Source organism: Crinia signifera, unplaced genomic scaffold, assembly GCF_055691185.1.
Source record: "Crinia signifera unplaced genomic scaffold, ASM5569118v1 HAP2_SCAFFOLD_120, whole genome shotgun sequence".
Classification (NCBI taxonomy): Eukaryota; Metazoa; Chordata; class Amphibia; order Anura; family Myobatrachidae; genus Crinia; species Crinia signifera.
Window position 1 is genome coordinate 54,072 of NW_028142013.1, and position 15,397 is coordinate 69,468.

At 49.7% G+C, this 15,397-nt stretch overlaps 1 protein-coding gene across 1 annotated transcript; it reads left to right on the plus strand.

Moving 5' to 3' along the window:
* The first annotated feature begins 11,374 nt into the window (after nt 1-11,374).
* LOC146052753 (uncharacterized) lies at nt 11,375-13,286 on the plus strand. The gene is made up of 3 exons (XM_083167942.1): nt 11,375-12,016; nt 12,106-12,223; nt 12,415-13,286. Exons 1-3 carry the CDS (start codon nt 11,496-11,498, stop codon nt 12,847-12,849), a joined length of 1,074 nt encoding a protein of 357 aa, XP_083024068.1. The 5' UTR covers nt 11,375-11,495; the 3' UTR covers nt 12,850-13,286.
* Nucleotides 13,287-15,397: the final 2,111 nt, after the last annotated feature.

The following is a 15,397-nucleotide window of genomic DNA, read 5'->3' on the forward strand; positions in this document are numbered from 1 at the left end:
CCCCAGAGTGCCTAATTCAGAGGTGAGCACAAGCAGACACACTTGTACAATATTTCTGCGCATGTGTAAGAGGGCATGGAAGGGAGGTGGGGTATATTAGCAGCACTTGCCTCCATAATATACTGTACTGTACTGTACTGGTAGAGATACATTACTGTAACATCTGATGCAGCCCCATAGAGAGAAAAACTAACAAATACTGTAAACAAAAACATGTACTGTACTTACTAGGTGGAGGGCTGATACGGCCTCTCCAGAGCTGTCTGGGAGCTCCCACTTGTTGAGGGGGTTGCTGGGCTGTTGGAAGACATGTCACCACAATTAGCAAACGGCCAACGGCACGCCAAGAAAAGATACAGTACAAGTTTGAAAGAAAAAAAAAATTGTCCCGCTGCGGGGGGTGGCAGTTGGGAGACCCCCCCAATCTAATAGAATAGACGCTGTGGGCATGCGCACAGCGTCTATTCTCATATGAAAATGAGGTTGCGGCTAATTAGCATAAGCTGCGCCCTCATTTGCATACACCCCGTCCCCTTTTCGGGCACTCGCGCGAGTGTCCCTATTTCCCCAACACAGAAGTTGGGAGGTACTGTATGCATTGCAGCAGCAGAAGACAGCAACCCGTGCGGACAGTGCACACAGGCTGCTACCTGGCACTCCACAGGTGGACCTGCCACAACCCTATCTGGCACTAGGATGCAGCGCTGTCAGGCAGTAGTGGGACCAAGAGCTTAAAGGAGGAGGGTGCATGATGTGCCTCCCACTCCAGTGACTCCATTTTTTAAGGGATACTGTATATACAGTACAGTACTCTACCTACAGAAATCATTTACAGTATGTATGTTTTGGGGGGGGGGGCTGGGGGGAGGGGTATGGATTGTATGTTCGACCTAAAGATTGTCGACAGTCATAAGGTCGACATACTGCAAGGTCGACAGGTGTCTAGGTCGACATGGGATAAGATCGACAGGTCATCAGGTCGACACAAGCATTAGGTCGACATGGTCTAGGTCGACAGTCAAAAGGTCAACATGGGGTTTTTCACTGTTTTTTTTTACCCGAATGTCGACATACTGTACAGTTTTAAGTATCCATGCACTCGGCACACTATTTTATTCTCCCACAATGCCCCAGTGCAGTGATGGCTAACCTTAACACTCCAGCTGTTGTTGAACTACACATCCCAGCATGCCCTGCATCAGTTTTAGCATGGCCAAATAGTAAAACTGTAGCAGGGCATGCTGGGATGTGTAGTTCAATAACAGCTGGAGTGTCAAGGTTAGCCATCACTGCCCTAGTGGATATTAGGGCATGAAATACCGCCTGTCGGCTCTTTAAACAGTGAAAAATCCTATGCCGACCTAATGCTTGTGTCGACCTAATGACTTGTTGACCTTGTCCCATGTGGACCTTGCAGTATGTCGACCTAGTGGTGAGGCCCTAATGACTGTCGACCATCTTTAGGTCGACCAACTGAATGCTGCTGCAGGGGCAGAGGACTGGGGGGAGCACATGGGTGATGCTGCACTTTTACAGTATACCGCTACAGTATGTGCGCTTCATCACTGAATATAACTTTTTGACAAAATATTTTGCTAAATAAACCAACCAACATTTTTCAATGCTAACTTTTCATGTCTTTTAATTTTTATTTAAATCATCGAGGGAAGGTTGGTGGTGGACAGCTTTACCAGATAGAAATGCTAATGAGTTAGTGTACTTGGAGTGGGGAGGCTAATAGTGTTATTTTTCCTTTCACAGATACAAGATTCAAATGTAATACCATGTTCTCATTGCCGCCCCTGCAAAATCCCGGGTTTTTCTTGCCGGGTTTTTGGCGGGGCACAGAGAATGGATGCTTTTCTACCCCATTCTACAGCACCTTAAACCCGGGAAATTCCCGTGTATGACGCGTTCACACTGCTTCCCCTGGTCTGCCCTGCCAACAAGTGTGTGAATATAAAAGCAGCTTTGATTGGCTGTTGAAAAAGTAGCTGTGATTGGCTGTTTTAGAAAGCAGCTGTTATTGGCTGGCTGAGGATGATGTCATATAAAGTGGCCTGTTTTTTCCAAGCACACTGCATTGCTGGAATCATGGCTGATGAGATGCTTTTGTTTTGCACCATTTTGCTCTTTCATGCAGCAAATGAGAGCTTGCTGCAGCTGCTTACATTGTGCTACCTTGCACAAGATAAAGCGAGGGCTGCCTAAGCCAGAGCGTACTTAAGAGGATTACATTTTTTGGGTTGGCAGGAAAGAGTTAATGACTGCTAGTTGCCTAAAGTTAGTTTCAGTTTTGTGTTAGACTATGGGAGAGCTTAGGGGCGTGAGCTTAGGAGAGGGGTATATAGGCAGGTCCTTACAGGAAATGCTTCCTCTTGGAAAAGTTCTTCAGCCCAGCAGCATGCATGCAGTCACAGCCCAGCAGCATGCAGTCACAGCCCAGCAGCATGCAGTCACAGCCCAGCAGCATGCAGTCACAGCCCAGCAGCATGCAGTCACAGCCCAGCAGCATGCAGTCACAGCCCAGCAGCATGCAGCACAGCCCAGCAGCATGCAGCACAGCCCAGCAGCATGCAGTCACAGTCCAGCAGCTTCTCCTCAAAGCTAAGTGCCTGCCTGTGCAGCTGATATTTATCCCCGTGGCCAAGCAGTGCTGTTATCCAGCGTGTCCCATCCCCAGCACTCAGGCCCCCCTCCCTGCCTGTTTTCTGGATACCACCTTCCCTTCCAGGGATAGTGTGCCTCCTCTCCCCCCCCAGCCACCTCATTACAGCATGTCCCGTCTCCCCCCAAATCCGCACCCTTTCCGTAGCCCACAGCATGCTGTCCCCCCCCCCCCCCTGCTGTATACTACCAGGGCCCGATCCGGGCACCCGGATCCGGCACAGCCACTGCTGCCTCGCGGCGGCGCCACCCCCCCGCCCCTTCCCTTGTGCCTCCCGCGGGCCCTCTCTTACTGCCCGCCACTTTCCTCCGTCCCCCTACTGCGTCCCCGCCGGGCGCCGGCATCCACTTGTGGCTAGCGCCCCTGTACAGCCGGTCAGCACTGGGCTATGACGCGATGGGCGGCATTTCCGCCCGCGCGTCTATGCCCGACCCCGGCACCTCCGGGCGGGCGATCCAACCCCATCCCACTGCACTCCGCAAACCTCCCACCCGGTGCCAGGTCTAGGGCCAGATGTACTAAGCTTGAAAAGTGATAAAATGGAGAGTGATAAACAACCAGCCAATCAGCTCTTGTCTAACAATTTTCAAACACAGCCTGTGACATGGAAGGTAGGAGCTGATTGGCAGGTTGTTTATCACTCTCCATTCTATCACTTTTGAAGCTTAGTGCATCTGGTCCTTAGAGAGATAGAGAGAGAGATATGGGGCAGATTTATTAAGCTTGGAGAAGAGATAAACTGGAGATAAAGCGGAGAAAAGGTAAAAGGAGATAAAGTACCAGCCAATCAGCTGTGTTTGAAAAAAGACAGTTGGGAGCTGATTGGCTGGTGCTTTATCTCTTTTTACCTTTTCTCCGCTTTATCTCCAGTTTATCTCTTCTCCAAGCTTAATAAATCTGCTCCTATAGAGGGAGACAGAGACAGATTATAATGTATTCATAATCACACAAAAAGCCAGAAAGATAAACACACATGTGTAATCAATTCCCTATGTATCGCATACAGCAGTTTATACAGTATTAGGGACTTACCCAGTAGCCAGCCCTCTGCCATTGATCCGGCTTCAAACTCATCAAAGAGGACTGACTGGCCGAGGATGTAGGAGTCATGACATGAGCCTGGGTAGCCTGCAAACACACTCATGATCTTAAGATTGGCATCACAGACCACCTGCACGTTGGTACTTGTGCTTCCATGTCGGTTATAATAGGAACGGGCAGTATCCCGAGGTGGTCTCAGCGGAATGTGTGTGCAGTCAATAGCACCAAGCACATTTGGCATGCATGCAATGCGATGGAATGCTACCCTAACATCATGCCACTCTGTCTCCTGGCTTGGGAAGCAGATTGAGGCATCTATATGTGGCTGAAGGGCTTCAAGCACCTGGGTCAGGTACCTGGACAGTGTGGGCTGAGATATGCCAATGCCTTGGCCAGTGACATGTTGAAAACTGCCAGATGCCAGAAAGTACAACACAGCCAGCAGTTTGTGCAGGCCTGAGACAGCGCATGAGTCGTCTTCTTCCTTGGCACTGCCAAGACATCAGGTCTCTCAAAGCCCACAATGAAGCACCCTGATATAGCATATAGTCTGCCATGCTAGAAGTCAGGAAGTGTTTGTAGGTAGTTATTTGGCTTTTATAAGGCACACATTTGGGATTACAATGGTCTGTGATGTATTGTTAAAATGATAACACGTGTCCCATTGAAGCAGGCGAAAGACACTTCAAAATACACCTTGCAAAGGAAGGTGTATTTTTTTTCACGAGTTTGTTTACGAATTGTAGGTGTTTACGAATCCGATTTTACGAATTCACGAATATGAATTTTTAGTAAATGGTGAAAATACGCCTAGCCAATGCAAAAATCAGGCGTATTCTATCGATGGTGTAGACTTTTCGTAAACATGCGTAATCGTATTTAAAAATACGAATACGATCTCAATATGACATGTTTACGACAATACAAATTTCACGAATCTACGAATTTTGCACTTGATAAATGAACATTTCACGAATACGACAGAAATTCACGATTATTTCCCTACGAATACGACTTTTTTCTACTTTAAAATACGAATCCATATTAGTAAATTTCCCCCAGAGTGCCTAATTCAGAGGTGAGCACAAGCAGACACACTTGTACAATATTTCTGCGCATGTGTAAGAGGGCATGGAAGGGAGGTGGGGTATATTAGCAGCACTTGCCTCCATAATATACTGTACTGTACTGTACTGGTAGAGATACATTACTGTAACATCTGATGCAGCCCCATAGAGAGAAAAACTAACAAATACTGTAAACAAAAACATGTACTGTACTTACTAGGTGGAGGGCTGATACGGCCTCTCCAGAGCTGTCTGGGAGCTCCCACTTGTTGAGGGGGTTGCTGGGCTGTTGGAAGACATGTCACCACAATTAGCAAACGGCCAACGGCACGCCAAGAAAAGATACAGTACAAGTTTGAAAGAAAAAAAAAATTGTCCCGCTGCGGGGGGTGGCAGTTGGGAGACCCCCCCAATCTAATAGAATAGACGCTGTGGGCATGCGCACAGCGTCTATTCTCATATGAAAATGAGGTTGCGGCTAATTAGCATAAGCTGCGCCCTCATTTGCATACACCCCGTCCCCTTTTCGGGCACTCGCGCGAGTGTCCCTATTTCCCCAACACAGAAGTTGGGAGGTACTGTATGCATTGCAGCAGCAGAAGACAGCAACCCGTGCGGACAGTGCACACAGGCTGCTACCTGGCACTCCACAGGTGGACCTGCCACAACCCTATCTGGCACTAGGATGCAGCGCTGTCAGGCAGTAGTGGGACCAAGAGCTTAAAGGAGGAGGGTGCATGATGTGCCTCCCACTCCAGTGACTCCATTTTTTAAGGGATACTGTATATACAGTACAGTACTCTACCTACAGAAATCATTTACAGTATGTATGTTTTGGGGGGGGGGGCTGGGGGGAGGGGTATGGATTGTATGTTCGACCTAAAGATTGTCGACAGTCATAAGGTCGACATACTGCAAGGTCGACAGGTGTCTAGGTCGACATGGGATAAGATCGACAGGTCATCAGGTCGACACAAGCATTAGGTCGACATGGTCTAGGTCGACAGTCAAAAGGTCAACATGGGGTTTTTCACTGTTTTTTTTTACCCGAATGTCGACATACTGTACAGTTTTAAGTATCCATGCACTCGGCACACTATTTTATTCTCCCACAATGCCCCAGTGCAGTGATGGCTAACCTTAACACTCCAGCTGTTGTTGAACTACACATCCCAGCATGCCCTGCATCAGTTTTAGCATGGCCAAATAGTAAAACTGTAGCAGGGCATGCTGGGATGTGTAGTTCAATAACAGCTGGAGTGTCAAGGTTAGCCATCACTGCCCTAGTGGATATTAGGGCATGAAATACCGCCTGTCGGCTCTTTAAACAGTGAAAAATCCTATGCCGACCTAATGCTTGTGTCGACCTAATGACTTGTTGACCTTGTCCCATGTGGACCTTGCAGTATGTCGACCTAGTGGTGAGGCCCTAATGACTGTCGACCATCTTTAGGTCGACCAACTGAATGCTGCTGCAGGGGCAGAGGACTGGGGGGAGCACATGGGTGATGCTGCACTTTTACAGTATACCGCTACAGTATGTGCGCTTCATCACTGAATATAACTTTTTGACAAAATATTTTGCTAAATAAACCAACCAACATTTTTCAATGCTAACTTTTCATGTCTTTTAATTTTTATTTAAATCATCGAGGGAAGGTTGGTGGTGGACAGCTTTACCAGATAGAAATGCTAATGAGTTAGTGTACTTGGAGTGGGGAGGCTAATAGTGTTATTTTTCCTTTCACAGATACAAGATTCAAATGTAATACCATGTTCTCATTGCCGCCCCTGCAAAATCCCGGGTTTTTCTTGCCGGGTTTTTGGCGGGGCACAGAGAATGGATGCTTTTCTACCCCATTCTACAGCACCTTAAACCCGGGAAATTCCCGTGTATGACGCGTTCACACTGCTTCCCCTGGTCTGCCCTGCCAACAAGTGTGTGAATATAAAAGCAGCTTTGATTGGCTGTTGAAAAAGTAGCTGTGATTGGCTGTTTTAGAAAGCAGCTGTTATTGGCTGGCTGAGGATGATGTCATATAAAGTGGCCTGTTTTTTCCAAGCACACTGCATTGCTGGAATCATGGCTGATGAGATGCTTTTGTTTTGCACCATTTTGCTCTTTCATGCAGCAAATGAGAGCTTGCTGCAGCTGCTTACATTGTGCTACCTTGCACAAGATAAAGCGAGGGCTGCCTAAGCCAGAGCGTACTTAAGAGGATTACATTTTTTGGGTTGGCAGGAAAGAGTTAATGACTGCTAGTTGCCTAAAGTTAGTTTCAGTTTTGTGTTAGACTATGGGAGAGCTTAGGGGCGTGAGCTTAGGAGAGGGGTATATAGGCAGGTCCTTACAGGAAATGCTTCCTCTTGGAAAAGTTCTTCAGCCCAGCAGCATGCATGCAGTCACAGCCCAGCAGCATGCAGTCACAGCCCAGCAGCATGCAGTCACAGCCCAGCAGCATGCAGTCACAGCCCAGCAGCATGCAGTCACAGCCCAGCAGCATGCAGTCACAGCCCAGCAGCATGCAGTCACAGCCCAGCAGCATGCAGCACAGCCCAGCAGCATGCAGCACAGCCCAGCAGCATGCAGTCACAGTCCAGCAGCTTCTCCTCAAAGCTAAGTGCCTGCCTGTGCAGCTGATATTTATCCCCGTGGCCAAGCAGTGCTGTTATCCAGCGTGTCCCATCCCCAGCACTCAGGCCCCCCTCCCTGCCTGTTTTCTGGATACCACCTTCCCTTCCAGGGATAGTGTGCCTCCTCTCCCCCCCCCAGCCACCTCATTACAGCATGTCCCGTCTCCCCCCAAATCCGCACCCTTTCCGTAGCCCACAGCATGCTGTCCCCCCCCCCCCCCCCTGCTGTATACTACCAGGGCCCGATCCGGGCACCCGGATCCGGCACAGCCACTGCTGCCTCGCGGCGGCGCCACCCCCCGCCCCTTCCCTTGTGCCTCCCGCGGGCCCTCTCTTACTGCCCGCCACTTTCCTCCGTCCCCCTACTGCGTCCCCGCCGGGCGCCGGCATCCACTTGTGGCTAGCGCCCCTGTACAGCCGGTCAGCACTGGGCTATGACGCGATGGGCGGCATTTCCGCCCGCGCGTCTATGCCCGACCCCGGCACCTCCGGGCGGGCGATCCAACCCCATCCCACTGCACTCCGCAAACCTCCCACCCGGTGCCAGGTCAGGGGGGGTGCAGCGTTTAATGCCGCCACGCAAGATGGCGGCTCCCGGGTGCATGGTCACCCGCAGGTACCCCCGTTCCAGGCCCGCCCCCACCCCCATCTGCCGCCATAAAATAAGGGGCCTCATTCAGCCCTGGTTGTGGCCATGCCGGGCCTGCCGGGTCAGCCATCCAGCACCCCCTTTCACCCCAGCAGCGAATTCCCTGTGGTACAGGCCCCTCCCGGGCCTGGGGTCGGGTATCCCCACCCGTCCTTCCCACAAAGGGGACCGCTTATCTCACCGGTGCCTGTGAGCACCGGTGACCGCTCTACCACTGCCCGCGGGGTCCAGGGGGTGGCGGACTTTGCGGCCCCCTACCTCGCGCCCTGGCCCCCTGCCGGGCAACCGTGGTGCCAGCCCCCACTCCACGCCAGGCCCCAGCGGGCTTGGCGCGGGATACCTGGGCCGGGGCCCCTGCGGCTCTGGCTCCCGGATTGCTCAGGCTGGTGTCCGCCCAGTCCCAGTGCTTGCCAATTTTGCCACACCCCTGGGCCATACCCGGCCCAGGGATACGGGCAGGGGGACTGGTCCCAATCCAGCCCATCCTCCTGGCGGCCTTACCCCTCCCAGCAGCATACGCTCCCGGTTGCCAGGACACCTATTTCTCCCGTCCAATTTCCCGCGCTTCCCCACTCCCAGCCCACATGGACATTCAATTCCCACCTGTGACCATGCTATAAAAGGGCAGGGTAGGCCACCGTCGCCCTTGCCACCATTGGGGAAATGGCAACCGACCATCGATGGTGGATGACAGCCGATGGGTGTTACATATCGATGGTCGGCCATTGCCACGTAGACGGAATGCAGTGCGGGCTTCACAGGTGCCTGCTCGGAGCTTCCCTCCGCAGCCAAGGCAAAGGCCGGTACAAAAAACTATTTTATGCTTGACATCGATGGGGGGGAAGCCATCTGGCTCTTCCACATCGTGTCCAAACTAGTTGACATCGGCCATAAACCATCTATGTTTTTCCAAACTTCAAAGACCATCCATGTGGGGCCCCACCAGGCCTTGGCAACGCCCAAAATATTGGTGACAGCCCCATCGGCCGGCCTATACCTCTCTCCTGGAAATAGCTCAGATCGAGGGCGCGTTAGCTTAGCATGAGGGGGTAGCGGGGCCGGCGCTTGCATTTTCAATATTGGTATGGGTTGGTCCTCATGGCCAGGGGGTTCCTCCCCTCGTTGTCAGTGTATAGTGTTGTTGGCCAGCTGTGCCACGCATACATTACTGTGGCAACACCCCCCCCCCTTCATTAGTCGCGCGCATCCCCCGTTTGTGGGAACCTTGTTCGTTACTTTAGCAGGGTTTAACATTTTCTTTTGTTTCCTCCGAGGTGTTACCCAGGATCCGGTGGAGTCTTCTGGATCCCTGCCGTCAGCCGGGTTGGATGCAGTCCCGACGCCCCCCCACCACGTGCTGTCAAGAGAGAAACTGGTTTCCGTGCAGGCTTCACTCACGCATCGGCCAGGGGGAAGCGGAATTCCTCCTCTAGGTATTCAGACAGTGCCAGCTCTTCAAAAAAGGCCCTGGATATTATCCTGGGTTTTTGGTGCTGATCCACTTTTAACGTCGCCACCGCAAGCATTGCGGCGGCTGCAATATTTAGTGCTGAAACTGCCTTTGCGGGCAGCTACCTGCGCAGCGGCCAGCAGGCTTCCTGACTCTTCCGTTCAGGCAATGGGGACGATGGAAGTCCGCTGCAATTAGGATTTATTTAAGGTAGATAAGATTTGGATGTAGTGCGCCTGTGGCGCTGACCCAAAAACGCTGTTTACCCGCTGGTTTTGGAACAGCTAGTGTTCCGGAATCAGGGGTGTGAAGGACTTTCTTGCATTTTTTACCTCCGTGGGTCCTTATTAATTTCAATTCGGCCCACCTCCCCCTTCCGGGACACACGAGAGGTTTTTATCAAGTTTTCGACTTCACTTGGGTCCATTGTACTAACTTACCTTGTCATACTAATCAATGCAATGTATATTTCTAACGGTTAGGAACTTTTTCTTTCAGGCTCCCCTTCAATAAGGATAGGGGGTTTTGTTGAGGTATAGTTCAGCTTTAGTTTAGGATAACGGACACTTAGGTAGGTCTTCGCGGGTGGCATGCGGCGGCTCTTAGAGCTCATCTAGTTAATCTCTTAAGAGCCTGGCGGTGGCGGTAGGGCGTCACGGTCCAGCGGTCACTTGTGGCATGAGAGGGCGCTGGGAGGCACTACCCCCGGGAAAGACGGCGGGGTGTCCTGCCTTTGCGGGGGGGCGCTGTGGGCACTTCGTCAGCGGAGTGTCCACACCAGCCAGAGAAGGGGTGGTGAGACTTCCCAGCGTTAGGTTGTGCCTTAGTCGGATGGGGCCGTCTCAGTCGTCCCCATGTTAATATCAGTCAGTTGGGGCGTTTAAGTCGCCGCCATTTTTGATGTGACTAGAGCTGGGCGCCGTGACGCCTTATTGCCAGCCCTTTACGAAGAAGGGTCATACCACATAATAAATATACTATGCCCTTTAAATCTAATTGCTTTGGTGTCCGTGTCTTTATTGTGTCAGTGTGAGTTATTCTTTAGTTAAGCTAGCTTAAAGTGTATGCTAAGGTTCAAGCCAAATAAATGTATAGACGCCTTAGATAAAGCGAGGGCTGCCTAAGCCAGAGCGTACTTAAGAGGATTACATTTTTTGGGTTGGCAGGAAAGAGTTAATGACTGCTAGTTGCCTAAAGTTAGTTTCAGTTTTGTGTTAGACTATGGGAGAGCTTAGGGGCGTGAGCTTAGGAGAGGGGTATATAGGCAGGTCCTTACAGGAAATGCTTCCTCTTGGAAAAGTTCTTCAGCCCCACCCACCCTCCCTTGCCTTTGGCATTTCAAATTTATAGTCAATTCATTGGTACATTTACCATTATCAGAACTGGGGCGGTAGGGCGTCACGGTCCAGCGGTCACTTGTGGCATGAGAGGGCGCTGGGAGGCACTACCCCCGGGAAAGACGGCGGGGTGTCCTGCCTTTGCGGGGGGGCGCTGTGGGCACTTCGTCAGCGGAGTGTCCACACCAGCCAGAGAAGGGGTGGTGAGACTTCCCAGCGTTAGGTTGTGCCTTAGTCGGATGGGGCCGTCTCAGTCGTCCCCATGTTAATATCAGTCAGTTGGGGCGTTTAAGTCGCCGCCATTTTTGATGTGACTAGAGCTGGGCGCCGTGACGCCTTATTGCCAGCCCTTTACGAAGAAGGGTCATACCACATAATAAATATACTATGCCCTTTAAATCTAATTGCTTTGGTGTCCGTGTCTTTATTGTGTCAGTGTGAGTTATTCTTTAGTTAAGCTAGCTTAAAGTGTATGCTAAGGTTCAAGCCAAATAAATGTATAGACGCCTTATGCACCTTGAAGAGGAGGAGAGCGCAATTTCTTGCTGAGAGAGACAGTGCTCGCCTTCATTATGTGCGAAGGAGAAGAGCTTTCATCACCTCCAGCGTTACCTCCATATTGAGGTTCAGCACATCCAGTACCCGGCGAATGTGGACCAGAGACTGCTCTCATGGCGAGGTATTTTGGTCTACAGTGGAGGGTTATGAGGATGACCAGTGGATGGAGCATTTTCGCATGTCACGTGGGACCTTTCAGTATGTGCTGGACCTTCTAACCCCTGCACTTTCCAGACAGACCACAAACTGCAGAATACCCATCTCACCTAGAAAGAGACTAGCGATAGCGCTATGGTGGTATGCTACACCGGGAGAATACCGCACAGTCGCCTGCTTGTTTGGAGTGGGGAGATCCACTGTATGCACTATAGTCCATGAGGTGACGCAGGCTTTGCTGGAAGGACTTTACCGTCGTTTCATCACCTTACCTCAAGGACAAAGGTTGGACGACATCATCGCTGGTTTCCTGCATCGTGGATATCCACAGTGTGCTGGAGCTATAGACGGTACACACATTCCTATTATTGCCCCCACAGAAAACCATGCGGATTACTTTAATCGCAAAGGCTGGCACTCCATAATTCTACAGGCTGTAGTGGACCACAAGTATTGGTAAGTACATTTTTTTATGATAATATTAAACTGTGCTTTGCGTATTGCTAGGGTAACTAAACAGAAATCTTAACACTTTATATTTTCAGCTTCACTGATGTCTTCATTGGCTGGCCTGGCCGTTCCCATGATGCAAGGGTTCTAGCAAATTCGGACCTATACCTTATTGCTGAGGAGAAGCAGGATGGCTGGTTGTTCCCTAGAGAGGTAAAGATATGTTTTTGCTTGTTGCAGTTGGGATATTTTTAGTGTTATGTATGCATGTATGTATAACCAACGTACCACATGTATTGTTGTTTTTCAATGTCTCTCTTTACACCGGTAGAGAAAAGTGGCAATCAGAATAGCATACTTGTACTCCAAGAATTCCATATTGTAACTCTTATTTTACTTTGCAGAAATCGAAGATCATCGATGGGGTGGAGATCCCAGTACATATAATCGGGGATGCAGCATACCCATTACGACGATGGTTAATGAAGGGGTTCACCCAGCGCCATCAACTTACCCCGGAACAAATTGATTTCACCCACACCCTCAGTTCTGCACGAATGGTGGTAGAAAATGCCTTTGGCCGTCTAAAAGGCCGTTGGCGTTGTTTAATGAAGCGCAATGACATTGATACCAGCTTCATGCCTCATGTAGTTGCTGCCTGCTGTGTGTTGCACAACATATGTGAGTTTAAGAAAGAACAGTTTCTACCAGAATGGACCGTACTGGAGCCTGAGGTATCAGATCACTCTGCAGATTCTGAGATGTATGAGGGGACAAACACATGTGCAGAAGACATTCGCAACACCATTACCAATCACATATTTGCTTTAACCCACTAGTGTACAATAGTTTTTAATTTTCAATAAACTTCAAAAACATTTCTGTTTGTTTGTACATATTTTATTCATATGTACAACATATTTTTTTTTAGTTAAATAGCATAAAGTGTACCAAAAATGCACATAGAAAAATATAATAAAATTGTAATGACAATACCCAAACGCCTTACATAACTTCTGTACAGGCCGGGTGGGCAGCCAAATAAACAAAAAGTCACTAAACACCTCTACAGCACATGGTAGCGGGGGTATTCCTTTCTTGGAGCCGTTCGATTCTCCGCATGACTATGTGGACCAGCCGCATAATCAAGGCAGTGCGGTGGAACTGTGGGAGGCTGAGTTGCACCCGGTGTACGCTCAGGGAAATGGCAGTGATTTGCTGGAGGCTGAGGTGTCCCAGCAGCATACTCAGGGCACTGCGGAGGAACTGGTGGAGGCTGAGGTGCACCAGCTGTACGCTCTTGGAAATGTCGAGGATTTGCTGGAGGTTGTGGTGTCCCAGACGCATACTCTGGGGAGTGCGGTGGAACTGGGGGAGGCTGAGGTGGACCTGCTGTACACTCAGGGAAATGGAGGGCATTTGCTTGAGGCTGAGGAGTCCCAGCAGCATACTCAGGGAAAAGGTGTGACATTGGTGGAGGGTGAGGTGTGCTGTGTGGCACCATGTTCCCCTGGTTTGGGGCTACAAAATTTGGTTGGCCTGCGCTATACATTGGATAACCATACTGAAAATTATTGTGTGGTGGCTGGGGCAGTACATGGCCTTGTGCCCTAAATAGACTATTAAGGAACTCCATCTGCGTATCTCGGTTCTCTCGATTGATACGCTCATGCATACCAACAATGGCAGTAATGAACGTGTTCTGTAGGTCACGCTCATTGTCCATAAATCGCTGCAGACGAGCATCTTCATGAACTTGCATCGAATGATCCATTTCCTCCAGGTGTTCAAGCATTACGGTGGTCATTGCTTTTGTGGCTTGTTCCATCTTTGTGGCCCTCTTTCTTCTCAGTGGCACATTATAAACTATGGGAAAAACAAACAACACATTACTATACAAGACTATAATAATGTTACTTCTCCTTCTACCCAAAAGACATTGTTGGTGCCCATGCACTCGGAAAACCATCTGTGCTGAAGGCTAGATATCAGTAAAACCTTAACTTCTCATTCAGACCTGTTAGCAATGTTGCTGACAGGCCTGAATCAGATCCCCTCTGCACAGATGCATGTGGATGTTAAATTTCAAAAATACTTAAATAAAAAAGCAGTGTTGGCACATGCATGCTTGAGGCCTTTTCCCTCCTGCACTCTTGCTACATGCTGCGACATATTTCTTTAATAAACAAAAATATAGTACTGTGTAATAATGGTGTGTGTAAAAGTTATAAACTTACTGTTGGTGCGCAACTTTGGACGTGCACTCTGTGGCAATGCTTCAAAGGCTGGACTTCCTTCAGCAGGTAGTGATGATGCAGGCGTTGATGGTGGTCGCTGCAAAGGTGATGGCGGATGCTGCACAGGTGAAGAGAATGCGGTGTGGCCTACAGCGGAATTGTGGGAGTTAAATGATGAATCCAGAACTTCACATTGGGCTTCACCATGGACTGAGCGGGAATCCATTTCACTGTCTGTGGCCTCAAGGTCAATGGGTGACGCTGCTGCTGCTACTGCGTTTTCTTCACAGACACTTGCTGCACTGCCAGCAAAACTGCTGGAGGAGGACAGTGATATGGGATTAGCCAGTGCAGAGTTCCCAAAGATGACATTGCACTGGTCATAAAATGGCCAGTCCATACGGGCACCACCACTCTTCCTCCTGTTTAGGTCATGGACCTTAGCATACTGCTTCCGCAGGGCTTTGAGTTTATTCACTACCTGTTGCTGCGTTTTGACGATGCCACGGGTAGACAGGATTTTGGCGATGTTGTAGTAAACAACGGAGTCCTTCACTGTGCCGGTCACTTGTTTTTTAATCTCCTCCTCTCCTCTCACTGCAAGCAGCTCGAGCACTTCCTCATCCCTCCAATGCGACATGTCTGCTCTCCTCGACGCAGCATATGGACGTCAGACGCAGCACTAAATGGACGTCACATGTCACCTGATCACATCCCCCAATGAGCTTCTTTTTTTCCATCATGTTTGAAAAACCCGTGTCTGCGCTGTTCAGACTGAAGTACACCCGTGTTTTACCCAGGAAAAACCCTGCAAAAAACCCGTGTGTAATTCCCGGGGCATAACACCCGGGAATTTCACAAGGACGCGTTCCCACTGAGACGCGACACGGGAAATTACCGCTCGCCCTGCCAAATACCCGGGTTTTTTAGGCAATGAGAACGGGGTATAAATGTCCTTTTTAGACAATGCAGTCCAGGTGTATAGTGACCCTTAATCAAATTATCTGTCTGCACTTAACACTACAGAAAGGAGGGTGAACTGGCATCTCTAGTATGCAGCTTTGAAAAGGGGAATCCAGTCATCACATTTGAAGAAAACTTTCAGATTTTCACAAATACAGTACAGTACAGGTTGAGTATGCCCTATCCG

Excerpts from the sequence above, each read along its gene's own strand:
- LOC146052753 (XM_083167942.1), top strand. The coding sequence starts at position 11,496 with ATGTGGACCAGAGACTGCTCTCATGGCGAGGTATTTTGGTCTACAGTG. Across the intron at positions 12,017-12,105 it reads GTAGTGGACCACAAGTATTG|CTTCACTGATGTCTTCATTG; the intron begins GTAAGTACATTT and ends TTATATTTTCAG. Across the intron at positions 12,224-12,414 it reads GCTGGTTGTTCCCTAGAGAG|AAATCGAAGATCATCGATGG; the intron begins GTAAAGATATGT and ends TTTACTTTGCAG.